The sequence below is a fragment of the Cyprinus carpio genome, chromosome A5 (assembly GCF_018340385.1).
Source record: "Cyprinus carpio isolate SPL01 chromosome A5, ASM1834038v1, whole genome shotgun sequence".
Taxonomy (NCBI): Eukaryota; Metazoa; Chordata; class Actinopteri; order Cypriniformes; family Cyprinidae; genus Cyprinus; species Cyprinus carpio.
This window is the reverse complement of record NC_056576.1, coordinates 5190670-5218408: the sequence shown is the minus strand read 5'-3', so window position 1 is coordinate 5218408 and position 27739 is coordinate 5190670. Positions and strand designations below refer to the sequence as shown.

At 38.5% G+C, this 27739-nt stretch overlaps 1 protein-coding gene across 2 annotated transcripts; it reads left to right on the top strand.

Moving 5' to 3' along the window:
• The first annotated feature begins 1936 nt into the window (after positions 1 to 1936).
• On the top strand, positions 1937 to 6943 carry LOC109063018. 2 transcript variants are annotated; one of them, XM_042751894.1, is made up of 6 exons: positions 1937 to 2189; positions 2280 to 2428; positions 4093 to 4516; positions 4593 to 4770; positions 4875 to 4999; positions 5480 to 6943. In XM_042751894.1, exons 3-6 carry the CDS (start codon positions 4313 to 4315, stop codon positions 5798 to 5800), a joined length of 828 nt encoding a protein of 275 aa, XP_042607828.1. In that variant the 5' UTR covers positions 1937 to 2189; positions 2280 to 2428; positions 4093 to 4312; the 3' UTR covers positions 5801 to 6943. The 2 variants fall into 2 exon arrangements, with proteins under 2 accessions (XP_042607828.1, XP_042607834.1); XM_042751900.1 differs by lacking the exons at positions 1937 to 2189; positions 2280 to 2428 and having other exon boundaries at positions 2458 to 4516.
• Positions 6944 to 27739: the final 20796 nt, after the last annotated feature.

Below are 27739 nucleotides of genomic sequence, written 5' to 3'. Positions count from 1 at the left end.
TATACATTTTGTTAAATATCAAGTTCGTGTAGCGTTAAGGGTGCGGTGCGCGCGCTGAAACTTTTCTCTCAGACGCCATTTGTTTCGACTGACCCTGCAGACGAGGCCAGTGCTCATTTACTGGAAATGTAGACGGTGAGCTTTCTTTGCAGTGTGTAATTTATAGTCTCATTATTTAAAATCAATATTTTCTAGACGTGCTGACCCAATAGTGTTAACTTTTCTCACATAACGTTACATAATTTTTTTCCTGTTCGGGCTACAGAGCAAATAAGACGGCCTACGTTAACGTTACATATAAACTGGGAAAAACGCAGAAGGTAAGTTAAGTTCTTTATTTCATGAATATAAGCGTTCCATAAATCGAAATAGTTAGATAAATCGTTGTTTATCTTTGTGTTTAACGTTCGCCGTTTGTCTTAAAAGCATTCAAATGTATTCGATATGGACATTTGTACTGGAGCTGGCTGACTAAAACAGCCACTTTTAGTTACTAGTTCGAATTTACCAGCTACTTTATGGTCAAATTCAGTTTAGAATATTGTGCGTATGTATGTGTAAATGCTGGTAACTGTCAGGTTTGTGTAGCGTTTAGGACGTGCTGCGCGGGCTTTACAGCCTGAAATTTCTGGAAGAGGCCATTTTCTTTGACTCGCCATGTGGAGCGGCGAGGCCAGTGTTTCTTTACTTAACCAGTTAAAACAGTATATCAGTTATCTCATAATTAAAATTTCACTGTCACCCAGTCACAAAAAAGTGCTCAGTGTAATGTAGTTAGGCAGGGGTTTTCAAAGTTGTGGAGCCAGAGATACCTGACGGGAGAAAATAGTCCAAGGACCCATTTTTAATTAAAGTTAGTGTGGGAGGGAGTAACGGACATGTTTAAACAGTCCCCATTTGATTGTATAATACAACACACACTTTCCTTGAAATACGTGAGGCATGAGAAATTTTTCTATAGAAACCTTGAAGTGCCCACTTTTAATGTGCCTTTATTTGTTTTTGAATTATTATCGTTGTTGTTAATAGTTTTTCTTTCTTTTTTGCTTATTTGGTGTTAAATGCATTATATAACCCGAGACAATATGGAATATAAATTATAGCAGGTTTCAGATAATAATACAACTTGTAGAACTGAAAATATATAGCAAATTATTTTATGATGTCACAGACAAATAAAAAAAACATTAAAGTGACTCTCTACACCAGGGTTCCTCAAATCTTGCCCTGGAGGTCCAATGCACTGCAGTTTATTTCCAACCCTGATCAAACTCACCTACCTGGGATTTTCCAATGATGCTGAAGACATTGATAAGCATGCTCAGGTGTGTTTGATTATGGTTAGAGCTAAACTCTGCAGGAAAGTGGATCTCGTGGTACAGATTTGAGGATCCCTGACCTACACAGATGTTTTAAGACCTTTTTACCCCTTTAGGTTAAAGTCATGTTTGTGAAAGTGCAGTTCAAAGACTCCGTTTTTCGTAAAGTTACAGAATGGATTCACTTTTACAGATTTCATAAATGAAGGTAAGTGTCCTTGTTTTTATCTTATATGAAATTATGGGCATTTTAAAGTATTCTCTTAGCCAGCATTTATGATATTTGCTCACACCTTAACTGCAGTGATTTGCAGTGATAAATATTACAATGCTATATGTCTATTCTATACAACTTAATTAATTCATCAACCAAAGTGTATAACATGAACATTGCAATTGTGAATATTTAACATCCTGTACCATAAGGACATTAAGAAAAATAAGTTTCTTAATAGTTTCTTATTGATTCATTTGTATGCAAAATTAATAATTTAAGCACAACAAGATGCAAAAGGCACTCAAACATTATTTTCTGCGCTCTACACACATCCAAAAATATCCAAGAAACCACTTCTGTGAAATCAAAGTTAATCATTTTTTTTTTGTGTGTACATTGATCCATCATGCGATTAATAAATTGATGTATCAATCAATATTGATGTATTATAACCCATATTTTTAGGCATGATATTTAGTATAGTTGTTATGACTGCTTTTATTGGTCTACAGTGCGAAGCAGATTTAATTTACAGACTGAAGCAGACTTGAAGATATATGACGAGTCCCACACTGAAATTGATCAAGACATTTTGGAAGAGTTGCTAGAAGCAAACCCAAAATCAACATTAATCATAAAAGATCTTAGTGAAGGTACTTTTGATCCATACATAAAATAGTGCAGTGACAAAGATTGGTCACAGTTATTGTATTGTATTGTTTTATTTTATTTTTTTTTGGCAGAGGAAGCAGCCAGCTCCTGCACAGATACACTGACAAGTCATTCATCTAGTGAACAAGATGTGCCCTCTGAAAGATGTGCCAAAGGGCTCAAAACATCACAGCAAGATGACAGAGTTGGAGCAGCAGAGGAGCAATGATCAGCAAAGGAGGTGACCATGAGTTTTTCATGTTTTTATTTATGTTACCATTTGAAATTATGAAAAATAGATTCAAGTTAATTCAATAATTCAAGTTACTTACTCTAACCAATTTTTGAGTATTAAAGTTGTATTGGTTTTTAAATGACTAGGCTTGTCACAATGATATCTGTATTGACTTGTCGCACAATGTATAAACATGACCTCAATAATTTTTGGTGACGCGATAGATTGCCCATTGTGTTTACATAAAAATGATTGTCCAATGGCACCATCTCCAACATCTCATATACTCTTTAGTGATTCGCTGATTATTTGCAAATGTTAACCATCAGAGTAATACTGTATAATTTGCACTTGTTTTAATGTCTTGTCTGTTCACTATTCAGTATTCAAAATATTCAAGCGAGCATTGAAGTGCAAGAAGATTTCAGAACTTGTGCACGGTTTTCGTTGCACACACACAGAGCCGCATTGATAGCATGTGAACAACACGGCTTGGCTACCGTGGTTCTGTTGTATTTATCTGTGCTTGTAGTTTATTACTTTCTATGCAGATACACTCCCCTACAAAATCGCCCAATCATTCTAGAATGACTAAAGGGATACGGCTTACACAGAAATGACAATTCTGTTATTTACCCTCCAGTTGTTGCAAACCTTTCTTTAAACACAATTAGGGGTGTAACGATACACTCAGCATCCTGTAAATATCCCGATGCAGGGTTCACGATACGTATCACAATATGTTAAACAAAATTTAAATATGAAACTGAAATTCAAGTAACAAAGATTTATGCTTGATCGTAATCTCTGCGGTGGATGCGCACTGTATACATGTTTCATATGGATTACATAGTCTAAGAATGTTTTCTATTTGAATTGTTTCATTATTAAAACATTTCATGTTGTATAGATATATTTTTCATGTCTGTGAGGCAATGGAGTTTCGGTTCATTTTTGACAGGTCAGAGGGACCCAGGCAGCATAAATAGTATCCTGTTTGGTTTCATTAATTTACAGCACACAGCGTTTTGTATTTGAAGTGTTTGTGATCGCATTGGCATGTCATTTTAAATGTCTTGCAGTACAAGCACGTTATATATTTTATTCCACAAAAACACTTAAATGCACACATTTAATTATAGACATTATAGCCTACATGTAATATAATTTTTTTTTATATTATTATTTTTATTATTTGTGATAGAGCAGACACTGAGTTTTTAAATGGGTTATGTTAAAGCCCTACTTGTTAATTAATTAAAAGACATCATATCGTAAAATATCACCATTACTCTCATACTGCGAAATATCATTACAACCACTAAATACAATAAAAGATGTTTTGAAACATGTAGTGTTATTTACAAATTACTGACATGCAAGGAAAAAAAGCACTTATAACAATTTAAAATACTGTTATAGTCAAACCTGAACATTGTGTTCTCTGTGTTTGTCTGTGATACCATTTCTTCCCCATTGTGCTTACACACATTACACATTGTGTAATATTTGTACAATCATGCTAATATAGACTAACTAGTGAAAAAAAAGTCAGTAATATCATTTATCACAATTGATTTCTGGGACAATATGTAGCACCAAAAAGTATTTATTGTGACAGGCCTAAGAATGATATATGAGCAAACTATTCTTTTATTGTTTTAACTTAGATGGTGCTAGCTGCCTTAAAAGAAAAATCAAAAGGAGATGAAATCCTTGAAGAGTACAAGGCCACCAATACTTTGTCAAATGAAATGAGAAGGGCACTTTTATGATGCAGCAAGTGGAAGTGGTTATCTTGCTTGGCGTTTAAAAACCGTTCAAAGAAACAACTCTCGTCACACTGAAAGAAAGAATAAGCCTAGCTCTGAACAAGGAGGTCCAAACATCATGAGAGACATTAGCTTAGAACATCAGCTTGAGGGAGATGCTCTTGTGGAGGCCATTTCACTTCTTGCTCATACAGGAGTTGAAGAAACCATTTTTGAAAAGATGAGACAGACATTTCGCTATCGCCAGGAACTTGTTCACAATGCAGATACAGCAACAAATATCCTAAAAACCTTTCCAAGGTTTTTAGACACCAAAGGATTGGTAAGTAATATTTAAAATGATTGAATCTTGCTTTAAGTGCATATGAACGTGTCTAATGCTGATAAATATTTTCAAGGTGAACCAAGATTTTGTTCTTCTGTTCGATTTGAACACATCCTCCAAGCTCTTGGAAAGGTGGGATGGAACCTTTAAGCCAAAAATCATTCAAGAAGCAAGAAACTTGACTAAGACATCTCCTGTGCAACCTCTCCTGATGTCAGCTGAGAAAGCCCCTGAGAATGCCACAGATTCAAGTAGGAAAAATAGTCAATAAATCTGATTATAGTCATGCTTTAGGTCCCATTCCACTCGAGTATAATGTTCCTTATTTGTTGTTGCTGTTTTTATTTTACCACAGACTGGGACAGTGATTTATCTACACTGCTTTTACTGGTTCACCTTCTTCCACCATCTGCTGGTCGAAAGATTGCTGCAAAAATAAGTGCCTCTGATGCAGTTGAGAAACTTGTGGTGTTTCATAAGGTAAGGTTTTTTTATTATTTAATTTTGTTTTTAATCACTTTAAACCTTGTAATTTAATCAGTATTGTTTTTCTTGAATTGACTACAAAAAATGTATCAGTAGTTATAAGAAAAGTACTAGTTGAGAATTATAAGTGTTTTTCTTGAATTTACTACAGAAACCATTGATTAATGTACCAGGATCGTATCGTGTGAAGTTTGCCAACCATCAGAAAAGTAGAATTTTTTTTTTTTTGTGGGGGCATGCATTTGTCTACTCTATTTGGAGTGTTTATGGTTGCATTGGACAACACTGGCAAAACAACAATGCTTTGGAATATATGTTGTAGTTTGTTTTAAAAGACAAAAGATTGTTTAGTCTGAAAAATGCGATTTATAAGATTACCAAGTGTTTAATTTTTTTAGGTCAGTTTTGTTACCGGTAAAATGTTTTAAAAGACTAAAATCGGAAGGGTAGCTTGTTTGTTTTTCACCTTTGTAGTCATGCTGCAGCATTGATGAGCACCTGAGGAAAAGCCAAAGTCATCAACCATATCTTCTAGCCATGGGGAGGAGTCGAGATGTGATTGACAGCTACTACATTGCTCTGGATAACAAGCTTATCCCTTGTCAGATGGCTGGTTCTCTGGGTGCTTTGGATGAGCTCTTCAAAGTACACTACATTTTTAATATATCCTACGACAGTGCTCTCATCAACTTCTACACTTTCCTGCAGACCACGGTTTATAACATCGATGTTGGAAAAACAAAAGAGTCACCAAGAGTGAAAGAACTGCGAGCTAAACTGCTGAATAGCACCTGAGCTGAAATCTTGAAAAAATGTTGCTCTGCTTTAGATGTGAAGGGTTGTATGCTGATGCCCATTCACTGATTTCACATTTGAAGTGTGAACATGGCTTCTATCCCACTTCTAAGTGTAGACTTGTTTGCAGTCAGCAACATTGCCGAAAGCAGTTTTCCACATACTCTGGGTTTAGAAAACTTTGGACAAAATTCATGTTCCTTGTTCAGTTTTTCGTCCCACTCATTTTTGTACCCAGTCAGATAGAGTACAGTCTGAACTCTCAGACGAGGAACCTCGTTTAGATGATGATTGTGTTGAAAGTGATCCAGTTCTTTCTAAAGAGGATTTAAAGGACATGTGTGCTTCAATTGTTGCAAACCTGCAGGGAAGTGGTGCTTCTGGTTCCACAGTTTCATCGATTATATGTGATCTTGAAGAGTTTACCACTGAGTTACATTTACAAATGAAGCAGGATGGTGTTAGACCAGACTCCCCTGAACCTTTTAAAAAGAGTTTTGAAAATCCGTTCACCAGTTTTAATTCTGAAGCTAAACGAGCAAAGTTTTTCAGTGAAAGATGGGGAATTGTTCAACCATTAGAAATAGTTCTTGGTGTTAGGTATGACAATAGACGAAACAAAAGAACAGGCACCTATGACCAGGTTCCAGTTAAAGAGACTTTTGTGTACATCCCCATTTTGGATAGTCTAAAATTTATGTTTCGCAACACAGATATTTGTAAGCATTTTAAATTGGGGTTTGACATCAGTCCTGATGTATACAAAGACTTTAGTGATGGAAGTTACTGCAGAGGCCACCCATTGTTTTCAAAACACAGTTCCTTACAGATCCAACTGTATTACGATGATTTCGAGACGTGCAATCCCCTGGGGTCAAAACATGGGATTCACAAGATCGGCTGTCTATATTTTATTCTGAGAAATCTTCCACCTAAGTTCAACTCTGCTGTACTGAACATCCACTTAGTTTCTCTCTTTCACTCTCAAGATGTTAAAAAATATGGATTTGATGCCATTTTAGCTCCTTTGATAAATGATGTTAAAATTCTTGAGAATGAGGGGATTTATTTGCCCATTTCTTCTGAAAAGGTTTATGGTTCAATTTGTCAGGTAGTAGGAGATAACTTGGCAATGCATGCTCTTCTTGGTTTTTACTGAGTCTTTTAACAGTAATTACTTTTGTCGCTTGTGTCTAACTGAAAAAATCTGATGCCCAGAATGTTTTATAGTGAGGATGACCCAAGGGTAGTGGTCCGTGATAAAGCCAGCTTTGAGATGCACTGCAGGGAAATTCAGTCAGATACACAGTTGAACTCTGTATATGGGGTTAAAAGAGACTCTTCGTTGAACACTTTACAGTATTTTCATGTTTGTTCCAATTATTCCTTTGATATAATGCATGACATACTAGAGGGTGTTACTCAGTATGAGTTGAAACTTTTATTTGGATACATGACTGAAAATTTTATATCAAAAAATGATCTTCTTTTAAGGATTTATTCTTTTGACTTTGGTTACACAGAGCGCAGAAACCGCCCGACAAATGTCAACTTGGAGCATGGTGGAAATTCCATTGGATTGAATTCTATACAGACACTCTGTTTGGTGCGAAACACACCCTTACTTTTTGGTGACCTTGTGCCTCCAGGAAATCCAAACTGGAACTTGTTGCTCATCTTGCTGCACATTATTAATATTGTCTTTTTTCGCCTGTTGTTACTTATGGCATGACTGTTTTTTTTTGAAACACTTGATCAGCGAGCATCATCAACTTTTAAAATTGGTGTACCCTCAGAAAAGTTAATACCAAAGCACCATTTTATGGTTCATTATCCTTCGTGCATAAGGAAAATAGGACCTCTTTTGCACTCTTGGAGCATGAGATTTGAAGCCAAAAACAAACTTTTCAAAAACATGCTAAAAAGTTTTAAGAACATCACAAGTCGCTTGCGAAAAAAAAACATCAAATGGCAATAGGAAACCACTGGGAAACGCTCAGTTTACAGCAGAAAGAATTTGGAACAATGAACTATTTCTCTCTAACTGACTATGAAAATGGTGAAGACTGGCCAATGCTTTGCAAATCACAGTAAAGAAGCGACATTCACTCTACCAGTTGGACTAACTTGATGGCACTGAATATAGACCTGGTCTTGCTATATGCACAGAGACAAAACATGAGCTGCCAGTATTCTGGTAAAAATTTCCAACATTCTTGTGTTGGGTGAAAATCTTTATTTTGTGGTTGAAAAAAACTGTTACAGAGCTCTTCAGTGAGCATTGTTATGCATTCAGAGTTGTTGATGGAAATGAGTTTGATGCTGTTGGGTGAAAGCTGATGATCTTAAGCATTATAAACCCTATAATATTCAAAATTCATATGGACCAAATGAGGATACATATGTTGTGCCTTTTCATTGTTTTGTTTAGGCAGTGTTTTTCTGTACGAGTTAAAAAAATGTTACAAAGCTTTCCCCACATCAAAATGCATTGCATTCAGTGTTTCATTAAAAATGGAAATTGAAAGTAAAGTTGTTGTTTTTTTTTGTATTGGTTTATTTATACGTTATTTAACTCTGGACCTAAAATAATTAAGTCTTTAATTTTTTTTTATAATGTATGATTAGAACAGAGCGTATTGTGTGTGCGCGTATATATAAAGTTTGTGAATAAATTAATGATAGGTAAGAATGAAATGTTTAACTCTTGAGTCAGTGTTACTTTATTAACACTTTTGAAAGTGTTTATTTAACTCGGGCCAGTGTGGATTATATATACACCAGTAAAGTGTTAAAATTAACTCTCATAGTGTTGAATTAACTCTGGCAGTTTTGCTGTGCAGATCAAATGTTTCAGATAAACAGTCATTCCATTTGAGATGACTGGAGGAAAAACAATATTTTGGATTATTATCTGCTGTTGAAGCAGCAGTAATCTCCAGTGCTTATTTCCTACTTCAACCAGATCTCCAAAAATCAGTGGCAGATTTCTAATGAGGCAAAATGTTTGGATGGCATTGAGACCCAACCCATTCCCAGCTTGTTCAAACTTAACCATGGTAGGACGGTTTTTATGTTCAACATAACCATAGTTAAATGAGTAAATTCTGTTGCTCGCAGACTGTAATGACACAACGTTGCTCTCCGACAGATAATCAAAAAGCAACTTCATCTCTAACTGTGCTACTCCCTCTAGTAAGTCATGCATGATATCTACTGCATAATTTTCAGAAATATTAAAATACTCCAACTCATTAAGTAAACATGTTCGTTTGACACCAATGATGACTGTGAAGCATCATCAGCAAGGAGGCTTTGACAGTGCTCAGCATGTAAAACTCTGGTCACGCAGTATGATGTCCGGATGGTCATCAATGAAAATGGTCTGAGAAGAAATCTTATCAATTAGACAAAACCTGCAAAAATAGTTTGCGCTAAATGACTGTATAAACCCAAAGAGTGTGTGCACTCCCAAATTATCACCAGTTACTTGAGCTATTGTTCCACGTATTGGTTCTTCAGAGAGTGGCAATTTAATTCCAGAACTCTCAAGAATTTTAATATCATACACAATAGGCTCCAGGATTGCATTAAAGCCATACCGCTTGACATCTTGTGTGTGAAAAAGTGCCAAAAGATGAATATTCATTAGGGCAGAGTTGACCTTAGGAGACAGGTTTCTCAAACACAAATACATACTCCCAACCTTATGCATGCCATGTTTGGATCCCAGAGGATTTGACGTTTCAAAGTCATCATAAAAAAGTTGTATTTGAAGAGACTTATTTTCTTTGGAAAAAAGGGAATGCTCTTTAAAATAGCTACCATCACAAAACTCTCTTAAAATTTTCCCTTTCCTCACAAAATGTTTATGGATTTCTTCATTTCGGAACATGAAACTTAAAGTCTGCAATAAAGGAACATATTACGAATTTATCAATGACTGGCACTTATCATATGTACCTGTAGTTGTATTTCTCCTAGTGTCATATCTCTGTCCTAAAGGTATTTCAACTGGTTCTACAACACCCCAAGTCTCAAAGAAATACTTTTTCCATTTCGTTTCTGTTGTGAACTTAGAGAAGGGATTCTCAAGACTGTCAAAATATTCTTCAATAGCTTTCCTGTGTTCATCAGTTTCAAATCAACTTAACAACATCCTCTTTAATGTTTTTGAGTGCAATTCATACACAAGTTCCTCCATATTTTCAGCCACTGATGTAACTACATTGGTGGGTACTCCACTACTCTGCAGTTTTGCAATTAGAGATGCACACATTTCTTGGGTTCGCAATGTTCTCTCATGACCACTTGTGCTCGGTTTTCCTGAAACTGTGCTGGAGGACTGCATGATAGAGGACTAGAGGGAGGTTCTAATGAATGCATTCAGAGATTTTACTGGTAAGTGTCTACATTGGATATGTTTTCTAAAGCCGGAGAATGTAACAAATCTTTGACAACACCCATCCTGATCGCATACCAACTGTAACTTTCTGCCAGGAAAAATAGCATGAGTAAACTTGAGATGGCGAATTAACTCTGTAACTGTATCAGAACTCAACTTGCAAACAAAGCACCTGAACATGTTTTTAAGATGACTGTGTAACAACACTTAATTAAGAATCTTGGCACGAAGATCTCTGGCTCGTGGGCTTTCACGGGTAATGCCTACATCAATGTTGTAAATTGTGGGCTTTCACGGGTAATGCCTACATCAATGTTGTAAATTGTGGTCTGAAGAAAGGTAAAATGTGCAAAGCGGCATCATATGAAATGCCAAACACATAATGAACTTTGAAGAGTTCATCAAAGGCTGAGAGAGAGGACTTCAAAGGCTGAGCCGTTGATCCACAGCAATGTAGTAGTCAGGGATGCTACTCTTCGAAGTGCCAACTGCCAAGATGTAGGGCTGTGTTGTCTCTGTTGATCCAAGGACTTCTTCAAAACTGCAACAGGACTGAAAACAGAAAAAAACATTCATGTTTAAATTAATGTACACCTACACATTAACAAACATTCTAGGCATGACATGCAGTTCTACATAATATTAAGAGCAAGCATACCTTGTGAAATCTTACTACACGATCCAAAGCTTCACACACACTGATCTTGACAAACTTCTTATTTCCGCTAGAAGGTGGTGGCAGGAGATAGACCAGCAATAACAGGGAAGACATACCACTGTCCCAGTCTAAATTCAAAAAAAGAAAACGCAGACCATAACAAATCTATATAATCATATACCAATATACATAAGCTATTTTATATACACATAAAATTATAATCCTTGCTCTTGATTAGCATACATAATGAACTGCCTGTACCTCCTTGACTGGTTTTGCAGTGTTCTGCAGACTGAATCAGACAGCTCAAAAGCAGTGACTGGGTGAGGTTTTTGGCTTCTTGAATGACTTTTTGCTTCAGAGTAGAGTCCCACTTCTCCGGAAGTTTAGATGCAGTCTCCACTCCAAATAGTAACTCAAAGTCTTGAAGCACCTAAAGTTGTATACAGTTAAAAGCAAGAAAATAATTAGTTACTTTATCAAGTGTTGCAGCTAAATAGTCCATTCAATTTTGAATTACAACAAACTATTGTGTGCAACACTTACAAGTTCTTTTGTGTCAAGAAACCTTGGAAATAAGGAAAGAACAGATGATGATTTTTCAGGATCATGGATCATTTTCTGGCGATACTGGAAGGTAGATTTCATCTTTGCAGTAACTTGTTCTGGATCCGAACAATGTTTCAAAAATGAAATGGCTTCTTGACAGCGATCTCCTTCTAGCTGCTTTTCTGTTGTGGAAAACTCTCTTTCGGTTCGAGGACCCCTCCTCTCACATTTATCATCAGAAGTGGTTCTGCTGCAGCGGTTGTTACGTTGAACTGTCTTAAGTCTCCAGGCTATATATCCTGAGTTACCTTCTGCATCATAGAAGTGTTCCTACAATATAAGCAATACATTTAAAAATTACAGCACTTACATGAAAGCCAGTTTTACATTTATAAATGAAATATATAAAACAGACCAAAAAAGACACTCTAAAAAGTAGTGATAATTATATGGCATGCCAATAATAACATGCATCCTACTAAAAAGAAGTTAATTTTGACAGTAAAATAGAGAACTCACATAGCCTTCTACTGGAATAGGGATCCTTGAGAGAGGGAAACAGAGTCACAATCCCAACTGCATATTTAACTCTGATCTCCTTAGGTGGAATACTCCTAAGTAAACAAAAATAAAGTTACATTGTTATATTTGGTAGGCTTTTTTTCTAAAACACTTTTCACAAGCTTAAAAAACAAAACAAAAAGAAGAATTGTAAAATCATCTAAGAAAACAACATTGGCATTTTAGTAGCAATGCGACGAGCCTGCAACGCCACAAGTTCATCAGCAAGTGGCACATATATAGCAAAAGCACATATTACCTCCTTAGCTTCTTGCAAATGGTCATCAGAACGAGCTCTTTTAGGTGGGAAGAAAGGACCATCGCTGTCTGAAGGCTGTGTGTCTGACGATGATTCAACTGAATGAAGTGATGGTGTATCTGTCTCATTTGAAGATGGATAGCTTGTGTGTAGGAGAGTCTTAAAATCAAATAGAAAATTAGAACAAAAGCATATATAAACATCTATACATACCATATACATATAATTACATCTTTTCATACCTGCTACAGCCACAGCATCAAATACCATCCAAAAAGAGTGTCCGGCTTTTGCCCAATAATGTCAGCAAAACATTCTGTTCCAGTCTCGTCAGCTAAATAAACCTTATGGTCTGTGGAGATGTCAAACTTCTGCTTGACTGGAAAGACAAAATGGAAATTGCAGAACAGAAATAGGTGAACAGGAAAAAAAATATTTTACCATAAAAGAGCTCATCCATCATGCAAAAACTTCTTAACCATTTCCCTCAAATTCACAGAATTTTTCTGTGATTTTGAAATTGACAGAATTTACTGTATTTGACAAAAAATTCCTGAATCTGATCTGGGGCAGTCACTTTTTAGTAACCTAACCTACCCACAGTGTAAGAGGTGACTAAAAGAAATAATGAATATCGAATAAAAGTTTTTTTGTTTTAAAAGCAGTTGTGGTTCTGCTTTTAGATTATAATTGTTCTTTCATATTATATTCATAAAAGAAAATATCCTTGAGCATCAAAGTGGGGAAAGACTTTTTTGTTATTAACAATGAAAATGTATATAAACCACATTACAAGTATTACCCAGGTAACCACCATTCAGGAGCACTTACCATCCTTGATTACAGAATCATAAGACGATCCAGTAATCTTTATGTACTTTCTGTGATGTTGGGTACTGCACTTTAAACAGCATACTGTCGATGTTTGCTCTCAAAAACAAAAAGACACATGTTTAAAAAAGCATTCCTATATTAAACTATGCATATAAGTTTAAAAAATGTGGTGGAACGCTGTCTTTGTATGGCAGAAATTAACTATTGCTGACTGTGGTGCTTAAATGCTTAGGGGGGGGTAACGGGCGGGGGGGTAACGGCAATTTCAGTAGGGGAAAATTTTAAAACGTTAAATTTATTGGTCTTTCATAATTAAATTAGTAAAAAAATCAACAGTTCACATATATTCAATATCAAACAGTATAAACCAAAAACAAACATAATCAGGATTGTAAGTCTTTACCTGTGGCTTTTTTCTTCTTGCACTGATTTGAGAAAAAGACCCATAACTGCGTGCTTCAAGCGGTGTTTTCAAATGGCCAACAACCACGACGACTGAAATATCCCGTATGTAAAATAGCACAGGCCCAGCGTAGATCTTCGCGCCAAAGTTTTCTACACAAATTGAAATTATTTCGATTAAAAAACAGCCTATACGGCCATATATGAAATCGTCAGTTTTCACTAACAATTACAAAATAAGTTACTAAAATGCAGAATGTTTTAAACGCTTTAACATTAAAGCACGCTGCTTCAGAAATACTAGGTATCCTCTATAATACCTTTTTAACAACTTTACTTTTACAACAACTTACCACATATACTCAAATAAACTAATGGTCTACATTATTTTTTTCAGCAGGAGAATTTGCAACACCTTAGAAATATTTCACGTTTTTAAAATGGCGGCGACAACAATACACTATATTGATGAAACTCCTTTCTAAAATAGACTGGCCGGACATTTACTTGATTTAAAACAAACAAAATCAGGATTGTAAGTCTTACCTGTGGTTTTATCTTGTACTGAACAGCGAAAAGACCATAATTGTGTGCTTCAAGCGCGGTTCTCATTTCTTTCAAATGACCAAACATGACAACTGAAATGTCCCGTATGTAAAATAAGCACCAAAACCAGTGTAGATCTTCGCGCCCAAATTTTCTATCAAATTGAATTAATCCAATCAAAAACATAAAGCCATATATGTGTACAATAAATAACGCAGTTCTGATGTTTTAATTTTCCCGATTTCACTAAAACTATAACGTTACAAGATTCAGCCTGCATGGCCAGGCTATTAATGTGACTCACTAAAGCTAGTTTACGTTCCGGCTCACGGAAAACAGAACGTATTAAAATTAACTCTGCATATCAATGAAATGTATGTGTAATTGTATTAAAATAAAATGTTAAAATTGAAGATTCGAAATCTTACCTTTGTGTTTTGCTTTCAATCTCACGATTTCCACCAAAAGAGCCGCCATTTTTTCCAAACAGGGTAGATTGTCAAATGCGGGACTGCATTGTCTCAATTACTTCAAGTTCCCCGTATGTACAATTAACACTGGGACAGGTGTTTGGAAGCCCCTTGCAACACCCAAAACTATTGCACCACTTGGGGGCACCATTTCACACAAGCTGGTGTTATTACAGTAAATGTACACTTTTATTTGAACCACTGTAACACCATAAGGCCTTACACTGAAATTTTAAAACACCACGAATTTGCTGTGTACTGTGCTAGAACCAAAGAAGAATTATAATACCCAAGACATGTCACTCGTACAGCTTTGAATGGGGATAAAATGCAACGCTCAATATGGCCGCTCAATCACAGGAAGCCCTGCCCTGTCTGAATGAAAGAGCCCATCGCTAATTGGTAAAGTCCGCGCGTTACTGGCAGCTTCCATGAGGAATGCCGGTTGCTATAGAAAGTCAGCGTTTTGAGACGTGCGCACCGGCAGATCTTAGCCTGAAATAAGCTTTTTATAATGCTATTGTGGAAAAGAAAAACATTTATGACACAGTTGTTGTCAGATTTCTTTGGTGATTGCAAATATGAAATTTAATCGTAAGCTAAGTAACACAGTTTTGGAGAACTTGATATTTCCCCATTCAAAAGATAGGAGTTGCACTTGCATGCCCGAGAGGCATTTCAAAGATGGGCACCGAATGACATGAATGGTCTTAAAAGGACTTTGATTGTTACACAGGTTGTCTGGCACATGACAAATTACTTTAGATGTGTGTTACCAAAACTGTAAAATTGTATCTTATGCGCCAGTTTTTTTTGGCCAGGGTTAAAACAGGGTGTAAAGTTACACTGTAGATCATGTCACACATGTCTAAATCTCTGGAAAATCAACCCACCCATCCCACCATATCCCCTATTATATTCTAGTCCAGCTGTTTCGATTCACAGACCATTTGATCCATGTTATTGTCAACTGTGTGGGTCCATTGCCCCAAAATAAATCTGGTGCAACCAGTTCTGTATGACCATTATGTGTGCTTCAACACGCTTTCCCGAAGCTATACCTATGCGTAAAATCACTGCACCTGCGGTTGTCAAGAAAAGCAGATCGTTAAGTATATTTTCATTGTTTGGGCACTCCCTAAGGCAATTCAAACTGACCAGTGGGACAAACTTTATGTTTCGTGTTTTTTGCACAGGAGGTCAATCAGCTGAACATCATCCCACTGATGTTTTTAAGCACTTACCCACCACAAGTCAGGGACACATGGAGAGGTTCTCATCAAAACTCTTAAGAATTCCATGGTTCGTGCCTATTGTGGTAAAATTTTAGAGGTATGGCTTCTGGAACAGTGCCTTGACAAAGGAATCAATGCAGTGCCTTGACAAAGTGACGGAAGCAAAGACACAGTTCAACAGAGACAGAAGACGGGAGGGGCTGACCTGGACCTTGGCAATTAGACCCGTCAATGAAAAGAGGGAGGATACCATTTACATTCTATTCAAGCTGACTAGATTCAATGCATGTGTATCAACATGTGTGTCCGATTCTTAGTCACCGCGTGAACTTTTCCCTGAGGTTGAATGAGACACATTCCTGAAAACTCTGGCAGGAGTAACCAAAAAGCCAGGACTGAGACGATGGGTCAGAGTACACCGGAGACTATTCACCACAACTTTCAGGCCGATGAGGTGCCATCACTGGATGACCAACAACATGTGCAAGAACAGGCGGACTGATCTAACCAGCGGACTTCCAGCACTTCGCAGGGCAAACGGGAACTGCATTCTTTAATGATCACTCGTTAAGTTCATTTGTCATGTTTGTGCACTTTATAAACTGGGATAATTAGAAACTGGGTCACTGGTCTCACAGCACTTCTTTGTTCTCGTGTTTTTGCACTAGGAGGTTCTCAATCAGCTTGAACATCAACCCAGTATAGGGTTTCACGTCTTAATAGACACAAGTGATGATGGACAGACAGACAGAACGAGTGCTTGACTCATTCAAAACTAAATAACTATGGTTCGTTTTTGCCATATTGAGTTAATATTTTAGATGGCCAACTAGCGAAAGGAAGCACCTTGACATTGGTGAACAAACAATGTTTAGTTCTTTGATCAAAGTGAAACCTAATTAAAGACACAGCTTGCGGGGGAAGCAAGAGGGGACAAGATGTCTCACAGTGCACTTAGTAGATTTCCAATGCTGAACGAGGAGTATCCACTTCAGCATCGGGCCTGACCTTAATGCAGAAAAGCGTGATTCTTTCACGGGAGACTTTTCCGAAATTGAAACGAGAAAATCCGGAAACTCTGGCACAAGTAACCAAAAGGAGACGAGAAGATTTTCAGAGAAACAACGGAGACCATACACCCAACATGAGGCTTGAGTGCTGACACCAGACGACAAAACCCAGTGCAATAGCCCAGCTGATGATCTAAGCAGAAGGGAATCTTCCATCCCTTCGGCTGTACCGCTGTTCGCCCTGCAGATTAACGTCACCCTAAAGCACCACTCCACAAATTTTGTTTATTGTTTTATCAAACTTTTATTAATCTGATTGGTCACTGGTCTCACAGCAATTCTTGGAATTCTGTCCTCTGTTTTTACACTAAAATTCTCATCTGCTTTCAAATAGGTAACAGTATAGCCTTAATTGTCTTAAAGACAAAAGTAATTGTGGACAGACAGAAGTGAGTGCTGATCTGACCAAACAACAAACTATGAAGCTGGATTTGGCATATTGAGGGATATTTCATTAACCAAATGAGGCGAAATGCAAAACTGAATTGTTGACCCCATGCCTCAGACCTTTGAGGATGTAAAAGACAAAATCGAGGGGGGGGGGGGGTGCAGACAAGAGTATAATAGAAATAAATTAGTAGTCATATATACTATACATATAATATATACTCTATATATATTTTACCTTATATCATATATATATACCCTTACATATCACTAGATGATTCTGTGTCACTGATATATATATACTAGTGGTCCGTGGAAAAAGTGTTGGGCCCGCTTGTTCTGATTTCATTATTTTCAATTTGGCATGTTTTGTCCCGACTTGTAGATGGTTCATCGAATCACCTGTCACGCACCAACAAATTTAACATATTAGTCAGAGACCACGGCACAAAGTGTAGAAACTCACGTCACAAGAGCAGTTTTGTAAATGAAAAAAGGCTTTTTTCTATTTAGGGGGAAAACAAAATCCAAAAAGGGCTAGCAATGGCCTGGTTTGGAAGAAGGTTTGCCCTCCCTGGTTTAAAACGGAGAAGTGAAAGTCGGGACATTTGCCACGTATGCGGTAAGCACCCTACTCGGAAAACCCATGGGGCTCTGGAATGTTAAACCAATTCCAACCGCGTCGTGCGCACACACAGCAGGTGACCAGTGAACGACACACTAGAGAACCGTCACCCAAACACACAACCAAAGCACGTGAGCAGATATTATGATCCCGCCCCGGGGAGGTCAAGTGGTGGGACGACCACAGTGCCTTTGCTCGAAGGGCACTGCAGCCATGAAGGGTAATTGAGGATGGGGACGCGGCACAGCCTGTTCATTCACTGCCCACCCACCTACCAACTCCTAATATGTAGGGTGGAGCCAAAAATTCCTCACACAGCGCTGTTAGCTAGACACAGTGTGAAAGTTATGTGATACAAAATCTGAGAGACTTGCCAGCTGTAGCTTGCTAAGTGTAGAGTCGGCCCATATTGATATATAGATACTATCTTGGCTGATAACATTCAAATAACCAAATATGTCATCCCCATTTGTTTGTTTAAATGAGAATTTTCAGAGGGCTCCTAGAGTGGAAAATAAAATAATTAATGTAATAAAAAAAACTACGTACCATAATGATCCCAAATCTGGCAAAACATCATGTATTGGCTGTCTCTCACACGGGTAGATAACAAGATAAAAATTGTGCACCTCGTTGTATGGGCCAGGGAGTACTAGATTAGGCTATGCGATGTCGCAAATCCTCTTCACAAAGTAGTCCTGAGCATATACGCACACAACAAAAAAGGTAGTTGGAATAAACAAAAAAAAAAATGAAATAACAAAAAAAATTAATTAAGACAAATAATGGGGACATCTTGAGAAATATCTAAATGGCTCTCTCAAGTGCACAATGGCTAGGACTATGTATATTTCTAAAAATCATATAATCAAATCATATCTACTTTTTGTGATGGCAAAGGAAAGAAAGATGAAGAACAAGAAAGATTAAAGAAGAGGTTATACAGCAGCTAGGTTTTTAAACTAAACTTTATGTTGACTGAAGTTGGCCTCAGAAATCTGTTCAGAATCTGTCGCACATTCCACAGCTTAAAAATATGATATTTGGGACCTCGTGAAGACATAGCCTTTTAGTACACGGCCATCTGGTATGGGCAGTGACGAAATAGAGGGGGTATATGTTCTATATGTACTTATGAGACACTGAGGCACATCAGTCAATTATGCACAATAGTACAGATGACATCCAACCATCACTACAAAGTAAGTATGCGAGAGGCCCCCAGGGCCACATTCTTTTCTTTACACTAATGTATGATTGCACAGTAAAATATAAGGACCTATGAGTGATTTTGATACACGTTCCTCCTGGTTCGTACCAATGGGTTGTACTGCGCAGCGTACAACATGGGAAGGACCCCAGAGGCAAGCTTGTTCTCTTGCAACCAAACCACATCTAACTTTCTTGTTCGAAATTATCCTACGCTAGGTTAAACCGGGGACTGGATTCTGTGTAGCCAAACCGGATCATAAAATCATTGGTCTATCTATGACTTAGTTAACATTAAAGTTGCTGGCCGTTGAGCTATGTTTTCAGCCAGTGTCACAAAGGTCTGAGGGAAATTATACCATCTCCGTGCGTATAGTGTGAAATCTCGCAGTTGATAATAGACAAACGAGATAATCCCGACTTATTAGCAAATTGTTGACATACTAAAAGTGAAATGAATTGAAAAATTTAGTCCTAGAGGAGCAGAGAACGAAGTAAAAACCCAACATATTTATATATGTGTATAGGAAAATGGGTGTCAAGGGAAAACCAGAGGTCAATCTAGCTACAAAGGTGTATCATTTTCAGACTTTTAAGGGACTTATGGACAGAATCACATGTTTCATGGCTGAACCTCTAGCAACGGCCATTTGCGCGATCTGCCATCTGAAACGTTGAGCCGCTTGAACTAGTTCAAATCTCTGGCGCTGGGGATATTGCATATAGACTAAGAAACAAACATACAAGCACACTTATTAACCCCGCACAATTGAGTGTCCTCCAATGAGCGTTCCATAATTATCTTAGCTACATGATACCAGTACGAGCGTGTGAAAGTCTGCGAGGTACTTGAGTTGCCTGTTTAACGGGCGTTCCCTTGTTCTTTTACACACGCTGAAAAGGGGGTTTACCCGCCCCGTTGCTGCTTGGCTGGCAGTTCAGGTAGTCGCCAGTGCCACCACACAGTGATGTCCTTGGGACACGCACGGTGCGTTGGGCATCGGCTGCTGACTGCGGCCAAGGAGTTGGGATTCGGCACTGTGAAACGTTGACCCGGAGTCCACTCGAGAGTCACTGACTCTCGGCGACCACTGGCGTATACACAACACTTAAATCGAGACCCACGAAACCTCTCAAACGGAACAAGTACGAAAATAGACAAGTTAACAGTTTGTAGGAGGCCACGGTCGGCTGTTTCTTCTCGCATCCCGTTTGGCTTACAGTGTTTATTCTAGCCACGAGCGGTGCATGGCCGGGATCTCTCACCGCTCGTGTCGGCACCGCGCCTCCTCCTGCTTACGCAGCCATATAATGTCGAATGAAACACCGCCACTCGACTCAACGCATAAGGACTAAACGCGGGCCTGACTGAATCGCCAAAGCTAAAAACCGCAAAGCTCAAGCCCTACAGTGCTAACAAGCAACGATTTGATGGTCCGTGTCCCTGAGTATGATACACTGGCCTTTGGGGCCCACCACTCACACGTTGTATTGAGACCACATGAGCTCAATTACATCTTTTCTCCTGGGGCTGTTGCCTTGTTTGTCATCACCCATCCCAATTCAAAATCATATAGTAATTTGTAGTCCAACACCCATGTGTGTCTACCCGAAAATTGAGCCACGCTCAGTTGGCCGCCTGCGTCTAATCCCAGCCGTCTTCCCCCTGCGCGTACCCCCTTGGTGTTCCCTGCTGTTCCGTGAATTTGTTTAACACCAAGAATATACCATTTGACAAAATCCCTGCTCGGTCAGCCACAGTGCCTCCAAGCCCCAGAAGGGAAACGATCATTCGATAACCACCAAATTACGTTATCCAAATGATAAAATAATGCCCGTAAGCTATTCAAGAGGTAGTTACTTTTAGAAAAGACATATTCCACACTATCAGTTGACAAGTGATTAGCAACAATTATATATCAACAATGGGGGGCCCATGTATGATATGGAGTTGCGCAAAGGGAATCTGGTATGCCATTTGAGGAAGCGCCAGATATTTTGAGATGTATTTTGGTGCATATATGGACAAGGCAATTCGCGCTGCACTAGAGTATTCTGGGAGTACAAGGATATCTGTCCTATGACGACCGACCAAGGAGGTATAACTAGGGTCTCCTTAGGAATTCAGTCTGGTCTTTTTGCTAGGTGGGGGGAGAGTCAATACCCCCCCGATCTTGTTTAAAATCTCACCCGGCTATACATTGTGACGGAGTTGCAGGACTTGAGTCTCATAACTCCCTTTTCGATTACGTTATGCCCACCCAATTAGAACCATCTCTGTTATTCACGAAAATTGAAATTGTCAATACATTTGTTGCTATGTGGTTGCTAGATAGTTGATGTAAGCGTTCTTGCTGCATTGGCTTATTAGTTTTCAGGACTGTGGGTGCTAGCAGTTTTGTATTTACAACTAACCTGCATTTCTGTGGTAATTTCTTGCTCATTGTTCTTCACCAATAGGCTCGGCTCCTGACTCGAATCTGTGTAATTTTTTCTGGTTCAACGCTACATGGGTAATAGCCCTTTACTTCATTGTAATGACAGCCGCAGCACTGGATTTGTGAGAGCTCGAAAGGGGCTCAAGACAGCCCCTCAACCCACAGGAAATTACCACAGGTTCATCGCACCCAAAGAAGGGATGAGCAAATTAGCATGCTTGATATCACCAACAGAAAACTCTAAAGGTTTCCATTTACAGGAGAAACCAGTGAGTCGTGCAGTTATGACTCTCAAGGGCACAGCCTTAAAGGACATTAATCAGCAAAACGGTATAACAGAGAGGGACATATTGAGTTCACCATCTCAACCACTTAAAAAGTACGCCAAACAAGCTTCAATACTTCAACTCCCCACAGCCGAGAAGTAAGGAATGAAGGGCGATGCTTAGTAATACGACCCTCCATTACCACGAGGAGATGGAAAGACCATTGCAACGACTTGCCAAAGAGTCAACCCTGGTGAAGACCGATGGAAAAAGTGATGAGACTGCTAACGAGATGATCACAATACTTGGGAGCGGATTTTTTTGTGGGCCAAAAACAATTGAAAAGAAGAAGTGGAAAGAGAACTGGAAACAGACAAGAAAGACAATCAGGAGCAAGTGACGAGGAGAGACCAGAGACGCAAGAAGTGCAAAAGACACTGATGACAGTTCAAAACGAGAGAAAGCACAAGGAAGCTAACATTTCTTTTGTCAGAGAAGCAGAAAAGTGCAAGAATGAGTCCTGACAACATATCTGATGATCATCACATACATAATGCATCTACTTCTACAATCTTCAAGCCGTAGACAACATCACCCACACTTCTAGAATTGACTTTTTAACCCTCATCTGAATCTGGCAGTGGCTTTTACTTAATCCAGGGGAAGTCGTGGGGAAGTCATGGCCCCCGAGTGGTTAGAGAGTTTGACTCCTGTTAATTATAGGGCCTAAAAACTCTGCATGTAATAACCTAGAACGCGTTCTAAGACTTGATTGGCTGCTCTGTCAATTCTTCGTCATCAGTTAGGATGAGCTATTTGATAGCAACCTTTCCTTAGAAAGCCACGTTGCTAGCATTGGTAAACTGTCTGCATTTTTCCATCTCAGAAAATATATCTAAATTACAGCCTATGCTCTCAATGTCAAATGCAGAGAAATGTAATCCATGCGTTTATGACCTCAAGGTTAGGTTATTGTAATGGTTCTATTGGGTGGTTGTTCTCGCACACTTAGGTAAACAAACTCCAGTTAGTCTAAAATGCAGCAGCTAGAGTTCGTACTAGAACCAGGAAGTATGATCATATTAGCCCGGTCCTGTCAACATTGCACTGGCTCCCTAGTCAAACATCGTATCGATTTTAAAATCTTGCTTATTACTTATAAAGCCCTGAATGGTGTAGCAACTCCAGTATTTGAACGAGCTCTTGTTACATTATAGTCCTCCACATCCGCTGCGTTCTCAAAAACTCTGGGCAATTTGATAATACCCTAGAATATCAAAGTCAACTGCGGGGTGGCGGCAGATACCTTCTCCTATTTAGCGCTGCCGAACTCTGGAATAACCTACCTAACATGTTCGGGAAGCAGACACACTCTTGCAGTTTAAATCTAGATTAAAGACCCATCTCTTTAACCTGGCTTACACATAACCCACTAATACACTTCTAATATCCCAATCGTATAAGGATTTTTAGGCTGCATTATTTAGGTAAAAACGGAAAAACTGGGAACCAATTCCCATAACACCGATGTACTTGCGGGTACATCATTAGAAGAATGGCAATCTACGCTCATATTAGTCTGTTGTCTCTTGTTTTCCGAGGTCACCGTAGCCACCAGATCCAGTCTGTATCCAAAGTCAGAGGGTCACTGCAGTCACCCAGGATCCAGTATGTATCATAGCCCAGATGGTGGTATCGCACCTAGAAAGGACCTCTACAGCCCTGAAAGACAGCGCGAGGAGACCAGGACAACTAGAGCCCCAGAGACAGATCCCTGTAAAGACCTTGTCTCAGACGAACACCGGGGGACAAGACACTTCAATTTACAGCGATATCGTTGACTTGATTGCAATTATTGCACAGATACTATTTAAACTAAATGAGCTGCATGATGACATCATGAATTCAAATGAGGAACTGCCTTTAACTGTCATTTTTGCATATTGACACCACTGTTTTCCTAATTAAATGTTGTTCAGTTTGCTTTGACACACAATCTTTTTTGTTTGTAAAGCGCTATATAAATAAAGATGATTTGACTTGACTTGACTTTGACTCCTTACCCTAAGGTGGTGGGTTCGAATCTAGGGCTGGCAATACCACGACTGAGGTCCCCTTGAGCCCCCAAATGCTTCCCTGGGTGCCGCAGCATAAATCGAGGCGCAATGTCCGGGTGTTGTGGTTCACCGTTGTGTCCTGTTTAAGATTTAAGTTAATTTAAGTATTTTAGAAAAGATAACCCTTATATTTATAGAAAATTATTTATAGTATTATTCACTAATAATATGTATGGTATACATTGTTCATTTTACAGATGTCAAATGAGTCCATGAAATATGTCCATAAAATAATCTCAGAGCTCACCTCCGGTGCCGGATATGAACTGCAGTAATCTGCCACTCGCAATGGAGGTGTAACACTCATCACGGGGTTTCGTTGCCGTAAATGCTCTAATGATCCCGTCCGTGTTGTGAAACGGGAGGAAGCGCTAGCAAAAACCCAACACTGTTTTTATGACTTTAGCAAAGCATAAGAGGTGGACGCCGAACTATCTAAAACAGTTTTTGGAGATTAAAACCATTCCATAATTGCCTACCATACCCCGTATAAAGGCCCAATACAGAAAAAATAAAAATAAAAATACAAAAGCCACAAAGAAAAATATACTTATTGGCAGGTCAAAAATTTGAATGGTTATGAGAAGGGAAAAAAATTGACGTAGGAAGATTTGAAGGGAAATGCCCCAAAATATGGAAAATATAATAATGTAAAGATAAAAGAAGGCTCCACAACCTATATTTGATTAATTGATATTGCATTGGCAGACATATGGTGGATATGTGGATTAGAATACGGCCTCTTACCAGGGTTACTAGAAAAGTCAGGATTATGTACTAGGGTTATGCTGACACATAAAAATGTTTATATCTCTCTAGAAGAGGCAAACAACAAATGAAGAAAAAAAACTAGAATCAAAAGAGCAAATGCAAAAAAAAATATATATACTATAAAAGTCAATTGGTCAACCTAAAGGCACACCTAACAATGTTTTAAAGCATGGGATGAAGTTAAATTTGGATTTGAATCAATATTAATTTGAATTACAAAAATAAAATATAAAATTACAGATCACTATTAATTACATACAGTACAATCAGCAAAGATTCATTCATTATACTGATAAGGCCTTAACACTTATAGGAGAGCAATTGGATGCAACAAGCAGAAATGATATAGAAAAAAGTAGAATAGCTGTAAATAGTATTTGTTAACTGAAAAAGGAAAAGTATATCTTATGTATGGGGGAACAATGCTGTATTTACATACCAAATTAAATACTGGTCCAGAAGGAGCATTAGTGAAATTATGATCAAATTGAAAAAAACCTAAGAATGGAAGATAAAGCAAATACTGGAAAAGATAATCAAATGTGGAGATTGGCTTGATCTAAAGTTAGAAACATTGGGATCATAGTTAACTAAATTGGGAATTTTTTTAGGACTTGCAGTGTTGATAGGAGGATTATTATTTTACTGTGTACTTCCTATATTGAGGGCCACTTATCAAAGTCACAGTTTTAGCGAATGAAAATTCTAAGATGTCAAGATGATGGGAAAATGATTTTTGAGGGTAACCAAAATAGACCTCTACAATTGCACAAAAGATTTGGACTGAAGATCAGCTTATGCTATTTTTGTGATGTTACATTTTTTTATGTTTTGATACTTTTATTCCTATTAGATTCGACATAACTGTAACAACCACAGGCAAGTGCTGAACCAATTGCACGCTCATGCTTATAACATTGTTTTATCTTAAATGAGGGAGATTCGTTTTACTCCCCCCATAGTCAAGTGCTGAAGACACAGTCAAAAAAGGTAAAAGAGTTAATAAACAAATAACCCTATGTATGAAATGTATTGAACATGAGCATGCCTTCACGGAAACACTTTATAAAAGAGAGTACAGACACCAGAACTCGATAGATCAGTTCTGCAGAGCTTTCTCGTTTTTTTATGTCTCTTGATAATAAAATTTTAAATCCTGGCATCAAAACCCCAAGACTCTGAGAATGATTCTTTTATAGCAGTGCAGAAGATACCAAACACAGAAGTTGTACAGGAGTCTACTGGTTTAGCCCAACAGATTAGTGTTTGGCTCATACTGTGTGTGGTCCCTTAAAACTGCTTTGGGAAGAATTGGTTGAATTGAGTCTAAACTGCAAAAAGTCTGCTTGATTATGTCATCTCTTTTCGTTACAAAGTTATAACCATATTGGCTTGTGAATTGGCTACACAAAACTTGGTCTGCGTTCTCAGGTCCCAAGATGAAAGAAAGACTGGTTTGATAAAAAAGGCCATGGTCAGACAGTTTATCCTGGGGATAAAGTTCTGGTGTTTTTTTACCGATCCCTGGGTCCAGTCCTTCAGGCACGTTCGTTGTAGTGGCTCCTATTTCATAGAAAAGAGAGTCAGTGACAGGGGATTATATTGTAGCTACCTCCTGACAGTGCCCGTCGTAGCAGACTTTGCCATATCAATATGGGGGGGGGGATGATAAACTTTACTATGATCGTGAGCATGTTGATCAAACCCAAGCTCTGGTGATGTAAACACAGAATCCTTCTGGCCTTGTGGCAATGCTGGAGTGTTCTCCAACTGTGGTCGTTCCTCTCTGTCTACGCAGCGCTGTGGCAGGTTATGAGGGGGGTCTAGCGCTTGTGAGGGTACGTGATCCCTTCTGTATCACCATTCGGTGCTGAAACTCTTAAGTCCCTTGGCCTGTGAGTTACTATCTGCTCGCTAGAAATTGGTTGTGACATTGAGAGTCATTCCGTTGCTAGCAGTTCAAGGGCATTTAAAGAAGTCGTGAGATTGCTTACCAAATAGGCTGAACGATCTTGGAAACCAATATTGCAATGGTGATTATAACTAAGTGAGTTTTTTTAAAGCTTTTGGGTTCTGTATTATTCATCAAGGTCGAGCTGTGGAAAATGCATGGACTGTTAGACTCTGTTCTTTTTCCATGTTTTGTGTTTGTTTTTCTCCCTGTGTTACCCAAGTTTCTGTCTCCCGGCAGTCACTGATTAATCCCCCAGGTGTTTCCTATGAGTTTCCATTAGTTTCCAGGTGTTCCTCGTCTTCCCATCATCAGTCCTGTGTTTTTATAGTGAGTCCCATTTCTAGCTTCTTCTTCGTCTGCTGGATTTTACATCTGTTCTCTCATGCTACGTGTATGTCTTGCTCCTATGTCTCTTTATTCATCCAAATAAAGTAGACTGGCAGAACAGAACACTGGCCCGCTGCTGTCTGCGACTCACCCAAGTTCACCGGCCGTTAATATGGCAAGCCGAAGGAACATTAATATGGCAAGCCGAACAAACATTAATATAGCAAGCCCAACGAACATTAATATGGCAAGCCCAACGAACATTAATGTGGCAAGCCCTAGCCAACGCTACTCCAGTGCCTGCTCCTCGGAAAGCGTCTTCCAGAGACAGGTGGTCGGCCTAGCCACAGAGCAAAGCTCCAGGAAGGGCTAACGATCCCCATATCAAGCCCAGGAAGGGCTCCCGATCCCCATGTCTAGCCCAGGATGGGCTCCTGTTTCCCGAGTTAATCCCAGGATTGTCTCCTGTCCCAAGTTAAGACCAGGAAGGGCTCACGATTCCCAGTTCAGCCCAGGATTCAAGATTCAAGATTCAAGATTTGTATTTTGTTTTGTCACTACACAATTATATAGAGCATATATAACCAGCAGTGAAAATGGATTCATGGTTCCTGCCTCCGAGGACAGTGCAATTATAAAGACTACAAACAGGGATATACATAACTATGCTAATGAAAGACTGGCACAAATAAAAGTACAACAATAAAATATAAGAATAAAATATAAAAATATATAACAGAGAGTATACGTGAATTAAATATATAGTGAAAAATAATGTGCAATTTGAAAGTAAAAACTGGTAGTCCTTAATATAATGAGATACACAGGAATGTACAGGACAAGAGGCCAAAGGGGC